Source organism: Gavialis gangeticus, unplaced genomic scaffold (genome assembly GCF_001723915.1).
Source record: "Gavialis gangeticus isolate Ggan-Ray unplaced genomic scaffold, GavGan_comp1, whole genome shotgun sequence".
Taxonomy (NCBI): Eukaryota; Metazoa; Chordata; order Crocodylia; family Gavialidae; genus Gavialis; species Gavialis gangeticus.
Genome location: NW_017728991.1, coordinates 7,692,608 through 7,702,480, shown reverse-complemented (window position 1 = coordinate 7,702,480; position 9,873 = coordinate 7,692,608). Strand labels below are relative to the sequence as shown.

Sequence of the window (9,873 nt, the reverse complement as noted above, 5' to 3'; positions counted from 1 at the left end):
CTCCAAGAGAAAGACCTGCCACACAAGGAAGCAGTTGAGGATGAAGTCCTGCTCAGCCAGCAAAGTACAGGTATTCTGGGGCCTGAGGCAACGAAAGGAAGTTAAAGAGAACATTTCCTAGGCATAGTAGTAACTCTACCTTGAAGGAGGGCCTTCTATTTCACTTGTATTTACTGTTAGAATAGGGAATGCTGAGTATAAAGTGCTCTCATACAATTCTTCTCATCCAGGATACTGATCTTTGATTGGAGAGGGATATTCTTCGCCACATCAGAGTGGAACGGGTGGCTGGAGCCAGAAAACTACCCTGGCTTTGGGATGCTGCTATGCAATGCCTTAAGACATGGCACTCAGGGCCCTTCTGGAGTTCCAACCCCAGCTCTTCACCCAGTCCTGGAAGAGGAACAGGAGGTCATTTCCAACTTGATTTCTCACTCCAATACTACACTTGTCCCCTGGCAACTAAAAGATTCTTGCTCTGAAAATTAGTATCTTATATCAAGCATTAGAAACAACTCTCCGTTCTTCAGGATGATTACTCATTTCTTAGCATGGAAAGCTTCCCTGTGTCTCTACCTGGCAAAGCACTGAGGATTGGTCTGCCAAATTAGTTAAAAATTTATAGAAATGACAAAAAGCAAGCCAGGTTATTGAATGCTGCTGGTGTTGCTTTACTGACTCATGAATAAAACATTTTGTGGGAAAACATTATTAGTCCTCAGCAAACCTGCACTCAGCCTATACTGTGACATGGCAACATTTTACCTTGTTTTCTCTTTCTACCAGTGCACAGCACCCATCCAGACAATGGTTTTACAGGGGTAAGTCTTTCAAGTACTGCTGGGAGAATAAGATGCTCTAGTAACTTCTGCTGAGTCATTTGTCACTGACAATTCTTGGATTAAAGAATAAAACACAATGCTACAGCAGCAGTTTTATTTTACTGAAAATGTTGCTTAAAGGAAATTAAGTACCTTTAATGTGATGCATACTGTTCTCAAACCAAACAACAATCACACTTAACATTCTGGTAACACTATTACACATACAGTTAGCGTTGGAGACTTAACTGATGGAACAGGGCATGGACAAATGATCAAACTGTACCAAGTAAGTGCCCCAGTTGAGATTTCAACTGCCACAGGAAAGAATGAGCAGCTGGACAGTTAACATGCATCAGCTGCACCCTCCCCACCACGACTTGCCTTTTGATCATCTGTCTATATCCTGAGCATCAAGTTAGGACAATAAAATACATCATGCTCTGAAGGCTGCACTCCCTACCTAGACAAACTGAAATCAACAGGAGTACATTAGGATGCATAAATAGTCTTTTCCTATATAATGCTTAGAAAGGTCTTAGTTTTGGCTCATGTTGTATCAAAGTGGTGTAGATATTTTTCAGACTGCTATCTGTGGTTTAGAAAATGTATTTACATGAAGTGTAGAAGAATTCACTAGTCAAGTGCAATGACGCATTTTCAAACAGAACACTGATCTAGGAACTTGGCTTTATTCAACTTATGAAAAAGCCCTCAAAGATTCAAGTTATGCCTATAACATCTTCAGGCCCAATTCACCACTACAACCAACCATTCAAGTCCACAAGTATTTAAACACTTAGTTCAGTCTTAGGACAAATCTACAAGCATAATCAAATTGTTAAACTAGTAAGAAGCACAGCCTTTCTTCTTTATTTTTTAAGGACATGAAAACTAGAGCCTAAGCCTATAAGTTCAATTAATTTACTATACAATTCCTCCAAATGTTTGTAGTTCTTTACACATATGATTTCTAAATCTGATTCCAGTGTTAAGCCATGATTATTTTTACTACTGCTACATTCAAGCTTTTCTAAAGGCCTAAACACAGCTGGTCGTGCAAATGACTTTTTCTTTTCTTTCTTAAATAGCATTTCATATGAAAAAAATACACGCACATGCATGCAGTGTATGGTCCCCTCCAGAGTAAGATAAGGCAGGTGTTAAAAATGACTGATTACCTTTTCACAGTACACAATATTCAAAACTTAAAACAAATATCATACTGCTTTTTCTTAAAAGATGAAATGTAAACAGACCCACATATGAAGTAAGTTTGAAATGACTGACAGCTTTCAGATATCATTTAAGTTTATGTACCAGCTACTCTTAGCTCCAAAGGAAGAAATTAATTATTTATATACAAATAGTCCAAAATGAACATAGAAACTAAAATGTTTTAGGCTACTGCTGTTTCCCTCATGAATTCCTCAAGGACAGTTACTACATTTTTGGCTTCTGGCATTTCTGCATGCTCTACTTTAACAATTTTCAGAAGGACGTCTCCACTGCCACAGTTCTTCAGGAACATGTAACACTTAAACAAGGCATAATGGTTCATTTCTGCCTGGCGGATAAACCTCTTCAGGTTGTTAATGTCTTGTATAGCCTAGAAAAAAGACAGTAATACGGAACGGTCTTAAATCAGCTTCCTTGTAGGGAAAGCAACTAATCCATCCTTTGGAAAAGTGAAAGGGGTTGTAATAAGAATTTCATACTGTAATTTAGAAGAGTAAATATATCATTGGCTATAATTCTTGATTGGAGTTACTACTGTAATTTAAAAAAAAAAAAAAGATCAGTTTGACTGCTTTAAGAAAAAGAAAAAAGTTTGCATCTAAATCTGTGTGCAAGTCTCCTTTGGAGAGTGTAATATTCTTGTTAACTCCAAATACTGTAGGAACAGCTAGGCAGGTGCCACCTTAAAATTAAACTTCATAGTTAAGTGCTTTTCTTTAATGCAAAAGCAAATATGCTGTTGCTAAGTAACAGTGCTGTCTCAAACTTCTACAAGTGTCAACAGTTACCTTCAGTTTAAAGTTCTCTAGTATTTGCCATAAGAGAAATGGATTTCCACCTTCAGGACCATTTATAAAAGCCTGCATCCAGTCTTCACAGAATTTATTGCTTCCTGTTGAGGAAAACAAGAGGAAGAAGGGAAAATATGTATGAGCACTGCATAATGACTATGTACTTGACCCCTCACAAATGTAACATCCCAGCGGCTGTTCTTGCTGTACAGCATGTATTATATAAACAAACAATATGAAAAAGTATTATTTTTCAGTTTCTTTACAGCATCTATTCCATAGCTCCAGTTATATTGTTTTGATACTACATGATATTTAAAATATACAAACAAGATAAAAAACGCAACACAATCCACATAAAATGCTTCCTGCAAATAAGAACTATTGAACCATCTACATCACTTTTTGCAAAACTGATCACAAGTTAGATGAAAAAATGTGTTTTGCAGCTTGGTCTGAAGTTAACCAATATGAGTCTTGATGGACCTTAAGACTGAGCACATTCCAGACCCAAAGAGGGTAGACAGACATAACACTTGAACTGGTCCAGGTCACTAATTGGGAACCAGTTCACAATTGTCCCTGGACAGAAGTGTTCACACCTACTCTGTTTCTTTAAGTAAAACCCATCACATTTTAGGGACTGCACTGCTGCCAAAATGCAACTGGGGGTGGTAGAGTTTTCAGACCATCATGCCTTCCACGAAGGAGTGGAGGGGTTGCCAGGTATCCCAACAGGCCGCTTGTGGTTTCCAAGAGACTGCCTGCTCTGGGGGACACTCTCCCCAACCCCACCCAGACCTCCACAGCTTTTCAACACCCTCCTTGAAAGCTGCACTGCCGATTTTATCTCCCTGCTAGAGACCCTGCACTTCAGGGTGCCAGGCTCATTTGGGGTGAAGCTGGAACCATAATCTCACCTGCATTATAGAACTGAAGCTGTGGTCCACTAAAGTCTATCACCACCGACTTGTGCTGTTCCTCCGTCATAGCGATACACAAGGAGGTCATCGTGCTTTCCTGAACAAGACCTTGGAGACTAGCAGCACTCAGAAACCTGATGCATAAAATTCTTGTTAGCTGCTCGTTTCTACATGCCACCTGAACCACAAGGCCAGGAAAAGGCTGTGCCACTCATTATGGGCTGTATTGTCTCAGACATTTTGTACCTGTTAATATCTTTCTTTGTTCTTTCATCTGAATCCTTAACTTCAACAGGCATGTAACTCAAAGCCTTTAGGAAAAAAAGATATAATTTGATTGCAGTTGGCTATTGTTGCTTGAGGATAACAACTTTGTTATTGCTACTGTTAACTAGGAGAGCATCAGTTCCTTTTAAAGTTCTTTTCCTAATAAACTAGGAAGTATTACAAGCTAGCTAAATGCCCCATATTTTATTCAGTACAACTGCTTTCACATTCTGAAAAATACACTGGATTTGTAGTTTTATTAACCACTTTGCTTGCATCTTTCTCTTATTCAGTGCTTAGCTATAGATGACTAATCTGGTATTTTTGTTTCTGGCATCCTTCTGCAGTGAATTGTATGAGCCACATAGCTGCTCATGTCCTGTTCCGTCTTAGCCAAATGGAATTTTTATTGCTTATCTCATTCTAATTACCAGTTGAACAATACAAAGCAATTTAAAAATCAGTTAGCTCTAAAAAATAATTTTAAAATGTTGTTCACCTCTAATTGATGGATAATATAGCTGGCACCGTCTTAGAGATACAGTGGAAAGAAAATGCACTGAATAAGGAGTGGGAGGGGGGCATTTTGAAAACCAAATGCAAGAAACATTTAAAGCAAAATAATGTGGCTAGAAAGAGCTCAGCAGACAGTCTGGTTTGCTGCATACTTACAGTATGTAACAAAAAGGCAAGTTTCTCCTGGAAGAGCTGTACTACCCTCTGTATGGGGCACACACAATCCTCAAACCAGCTTCTCAGGTAGGGTGTTACACATGTCTCCAGGTTACTTTGCTGTAGGTAATTGAAACATTAAAACTATGAATTTGAGTCCTGCAGGAAAAAAAAAAGTGTGTTCTACTCGCCTATTAAAACAATGTAGTTCTTTTATTAGGCCAATTTAAGTAGTTGGAAACATTTTTCTTAGCAAGCTTTCAGGTTTTTAAGCCTGAAAGCTTACCAACAAATTTTTCCAGCTACTTAATTTGGTCTAAAGAAGGTATCAGATTCACCCAGAGAACCTTGTCTGCCTACATCCTTAGACCAACACGGCTACAACATACACCCCTGTAACTATGCAGTTCGGAAGCTAAAATTTTCCAGTTTCAAACAAGAAAGGGCTAAAATCATTAGTTTGGTGTTATCCACCTTATTGATGTAAAACACTAGCTCTGTAAGGTTTTATATTTGAAAGAAAACATGTTTATAATGTTTGATGAAATGTATTGGATAGACAGCATAACACAGAGGACAGTGCAGGAGATTGGGAGGAGTAAGGGTTCTACCTAATTTTTTTTAACTTTGTTACAAGGAGAAAAATAATCATCATTGTTGCTTACATAACAATCAAGGGACTTGAGTGGTTGCTACTAAATCTTCCCATATGTCATCATAATTTCCTAAAGGAATTTAGTCAATTTACTCATACTTAGGCGCATCTATACAAGACACCATAATGTGCAGTAGACTATTCTACTGCGCATTAGTGCATCACAGCAAAAACCATGCTAATGCACAATAGAATTAGTCTACTGAGCATTAAGTGTCACAAAAAAAATGTTCACTTTTGCTACTGCACATCAGAACAGGCTAATGTGCCTTTATGTAGTACCTCATATTAGAGCTACTAAACTTAATGAGCAGTAGCAAAGGTGCAGATGTGCCCCTTCTCTCTTAATTGGCCTGCTACTGCTATGCATGACCCCATGGCCATAACAATTTCTATTTTTTTGGTTTAACTTATGCAGTTAATACCGCTGTATGCTTAACCTATTTCACTGGACAGACATGTCATCCTAGCCATTAAAATGAAAAGATCAGTTAGGATTAGATCTTACCTCTGCATCAAGGTTAATCTTCAGGTCTTGCACATACTTGTCCAACTCAAGTCTGAAAGTATCTTCTTAAGGAAATAAGATATGTTAACTAAGATTTGTGCTTTGCCCTTTCAGTACACAGTCATTAATCATATTCTCAGTTACACTCTGGCAGTTGAAAGGAGACCAGTAGTCTGAAGGAATTCAAGAAGGTGACAGGAGAGGTGGGAAAGGCTTCAAGGTTAGGAGGAGCAAACTTGCTACTTGCTATTTTCCCCCCCCCCCCTCCCCCCCAAATAAGGAAAGGTTAAGGAAAGGATATAGTTCAAGGCCCTTCTCTGAGCCTCCTAAGAAACAAATCACATACTCAGGGGAGTTGATGTTTGATTCCAATGTTGCTGCTTCTAGCAGCTTTTCTTGTTGGAGAAGGCAGTAATAACAACCAGCTTTGACTTCAGGTATACTAGAGATAAAGGAAAAAAAAAAACCTGAATCTGTTGCAGGGAGAGGTGTCAAATAATTGCTTTAAAAAAAGAAAGTCTTATCCTACATCTCATACAGTAAGATAACCTGCCACTGACCACAGGTGATAGCTTGATCCTACTCAAATCATTGGTGAGATCCCAGCTGCACTGACTTACATTGACTAATACTTAATGCTCAGTAGACTAATCCTACTGCGCATTAGTGCATTAGCATGGTTTTTGCCGTGATGTGATGTGCACAGCAGAATAGTAAACTACATAGTTGGAAAAATTGTTCTTTGCAAGCTTTCATGTACAAACACCCTTCTTCGGGCACAGGGAGAGAAGGGTGTTTGTACCTGAAAGCTTACAAAGAACAATTTTTTCCAACTATTTAGTTTGTCTAACAGCAGATGTCACATTTACCCAAAGAACCTTGCCTGCCTAGGTCTTCAGACCAACATGGCTACAACCAACAACCCTGACCTATACTGAACCCTTGGGTAAGTTTTGGCCCTTTGTGAATCAGCAGACAATGATTTAAGAATCAACTTTAGAACCTATACAGGTTTTTTAGCTTAATCAGTACAGTTTTAGTGATGTACTGATTCTGTACACTATCCCTCCCTCCCTTTAAAGGCTTCTGTCCTGACCTTAATTTTTTTTTCTCCTGCTGCTACATGTGTCAAGAATTTTTTCAGTCACTCTCAGAAGCATTGGGTGTTGGCTGCAGCCAAGGCTGGAGATTTTGACTGGCATATGCCAGTGCTCCTAATGAGATTTAAACCCAGACAGTCCTGCCTAGAGGGTTTGCCCCTCTGCTCAGGGTCAGATTTGGGGTCAGGAACGAATTTTACCAATCAGACCATAGGGTATGGACTGTAGGGGGGTGGGTTTGCCTTCCTCTGTTGGGGAGGCATAGCCCTCTTTCTTTGATCTAGCAAGCATATTTAACAACCTTTGCAGCAGCAGGACACTGGTTGCCATGGTCCCTCTGCTTTACCTGTGGCAAGTTAGGGTGTTATACCTTGTGATTGTATCAGTTCACTGTATAGTGTTGATAACTATTTGACTTTACATCAGAAAAGCTGTGTTCTATATGAGTATAGGAACACCACCCACTGCAGGCAAAATGAGTGATATATTGGCAAAACTGCATATTCCTCAATACAACAGGGCTTATATTAGCAGCCTGTGCCAGGACAGGGATGACACCTCTTCACACCCCTGATTGACACAGGTATGTTGACAGAAATCCATGGTGTAGACACGACTTGAAGTACAGCTCAGGGATAAATAGAAGCTATGCCTGTTCTATTTATATATTTTTTCAAATAAAATTACTTTTTTCACAAGATTCAAAAGAAAAACTGAATGTAGACACAAAAGCCATCAGCAAAGGGGCAATGGCTAGTCACATTACACAGCTGCATACATACAATTAACTTAAAGAAGCAATTACCTGCCTGTACCATTGCACATAAAATATTGAGCTCTTCCCCTTGTTGTTATATGCCCAGGAGGTGTGATCACTGATCACAAGCAAAACCAATACTTTAATTAAAAACAAAAGTTTATATTATTTTGCACTGCCACCTAAAGGAAACAGCAGCAAGTGCCACTACTACTGAATAGTTAAGCAGAGAAAATTTTGAGTTGCAGTGATCAGGGTTAAACCAGCTACAATCAGGATTATACCTAAACATAGCAGCAAACCTGAGGGCATTTCTTATACCTTCTAACATTTATCAAAAATTTAAAAAAGCATATTATACTATACTCTTACCTCAGCTCCACAGATGCAACATTGCCCAATCCTTCAAAAAGTGCTCCTTTAGTAAGGCGCTTGGCAACAAAACTGCGCAACTCTGTCTCTGCTTCAGTTGGCAAGTTAGTATCCACCAAGGAGAGGCTTGAAAACAAGACAAGATTCATAATCAAAGCTTTAGTTGCATAACTAGGCATGAAAGCACCCAGCCTGCAGGCATCACATACTCAGAGCAGGGAACCCAGAAGATCTCTTCCAGGTCTGCTACTAACTCACTCATGGCATTTTACATCATCAAGGATCACACGAAGAAGCACTGTGATGAAGCATAGCCTGCCTGCTCAGCTTACTGTGCACCCCAGAAGAAATGTAAGGTCACCACCTTAACGCAGCACTGGGCTCATATGTCTCAGGCGTGCTTAGTGATGCTTGCCCAGTGCTACAGTATGGTTGTGTACGATTGGGATGTGTAGCATGAGCAGAGTTGGGCTCACTGTGCTTCACTGTCGCGCTCCCCAGTGCAGTCTTTAGCAGTGATAACATGACCTCTGAGACCTGTGGCAACTCAGAAATGTCCCCTAGTTGTTGAGTTCTAAAGTTTTCTAATTTGAGTGCTAAAACCAACTCACAGATCCCTCCACAGCCTTCATTAAGTCACTTAACCTTGTGTGTCTTCAATTTTCCCACTTGCAAAATAAGAATAAGGTCTATTTCACAGGGCTAGCTGTCTGCTCAAATTAGATTAAATTAACCAAAATGAGCTTATATCTATTTAAAGACTTAAAATGAGATCTAAATGCCAAGTACTAATAGTATTAGAAAACAGAAACATTGAGAATAAAAAACTACAGTCATATACCAGTGCAGAAACACTCTCCTGTTCGGGAACTCTGGTGTGTGCGTGTCCATGATCACGCTGGTATTTAAGGAAAAAACCTACCTAAAAAAAGTGGCCAAGTGAATTCAGTATGGCTTGAACGTAATGGTGTAGTTGTGGCCTGCTGAACTGTCCACCTCACAGCTTTGAGTGTTTGCTCAAGTACTACGGTGTCAGATGCTCCAAACGAGCATGGGAACAGAAAGCGGCAGGTGCTTAAAGTGGTCCCGCAAGGTTGGTTTTACCTGAAGTCTTCAGCAGCCGGAGTTTCTGCCGTCGCACCGCTGGGACTCCCATCCGCACGTTCAGCTCCTTGTTGCGAGGGCCTGAAAACCAAGCCATGTCAGGACTGACAGTTAACACGTGCACAAATTTTATTGTGGAAGCAAAGCACGACCAGAGAGATAACGGGGCGGGGAGTGAAGGTGGCTCCTGAAGGCATTTTGGAGAAAGCCAGGGACGTCAGGACACAGAGGGCTTCTCTCTAGCGTTCCCCGGAGGGCCAGAATAGCAAGGACGTTAATAACACCAGGCACAGGCGCCCACTATTATTTTTTGCTGGGGGGGTAAGATGATGGACATGTGGAAAGTTTTACACCTTTCAAGGGACAGCCTCTTCCGGGGGGGGCTCAGCCCCCACGGGAGGAGGCCTCTGTCTGTCTTGGGAGGCACCAGCCTAGGTCTGGCAGGGGCAGGGGCGCTGCCACCAGCCTGGTGCCCGGCCCGCTCACCTGCAGCCCAGGTAGTGGTACAGGCAATAGTAGCTGGTGCTGCAGCGCTCGGGCCGCCGCTCCTCCTCGCTGCTCTCCAGCTCCCGCTCGTCGCCCTCCACCGACTCCTGCAGCACCGGCAGCATCGTCCTGGCGCAGCGCGGCCCTGGCGCAGCGCCCAAACCGGCCGGGGTCCGTC

The 9,873-nt window shown here is 41.0% G+C and overlaps 1 protein-coding gene across 1 annotated transcript; it reads right to left on the bottom strand.

Annotated features, from left to right (window-relative positions):
* Nucleotides 1-922: 922 nt before the first annotated feature.
* Nucleotides 923-9,858, bottom strand: CUNH17orf75 (chromosome unknown C17orf75 homolog). The gene is made up of 10 exons (XM_019516861.1): nt 9,696-9,858; nt 9,210-9,290; nt 8,106-8,231; nt 6,178-6,318; nt 5,877-5,934; nt 4,714-4,833; nt 4,021-4,085; nt 3,772-3,908; nt 2,849-2,952; nt 923-2,430 (listed from the first exon to the last, which is right to left on the bottom strand). Exons 1-10 carry the CDS (start codon nt 9,818-9,820, stop codon nt 2,221-2,223), a joined length of 1,167 nt encoding a protein of 388 aa, XP_019372406.1. The 5' UTR covers nt 9,821-9,858; the 3' UTR covers nt 923-2,220.
* Nucleotides 9,859-9,873: the final 15 nt, after the last annotated feature.

What these genes read in the sequence shown, in the direction of transcription:
- CUNH17orf75 (XM_019516861.1), bottom strand. Translation starts at nt 9,820, where the DNA reads ATGCTGCCGGTGCTGCAGGAGTCGGTGGAGGGCGACGAGCGGGAGCTG. An exon ending in CCGGCTGCTGAAGACTTCAG is followed by an intron (nt 8,232 to 9,209) that starts GTAAAACCAACC and finishes CTTGTTTTCAAG; the next exon opens with CCTCTCCTTGGTGGATACTA. An exon ending in GTTGCATCTGTGGAGCTGAG is followed by an intron (nt 6,319 to 8,105) that starts GTAAGAGTATAG and finishes CTTTATCTCTAG; the next exon opens with TATACCTGAAGTCAAAGCTG.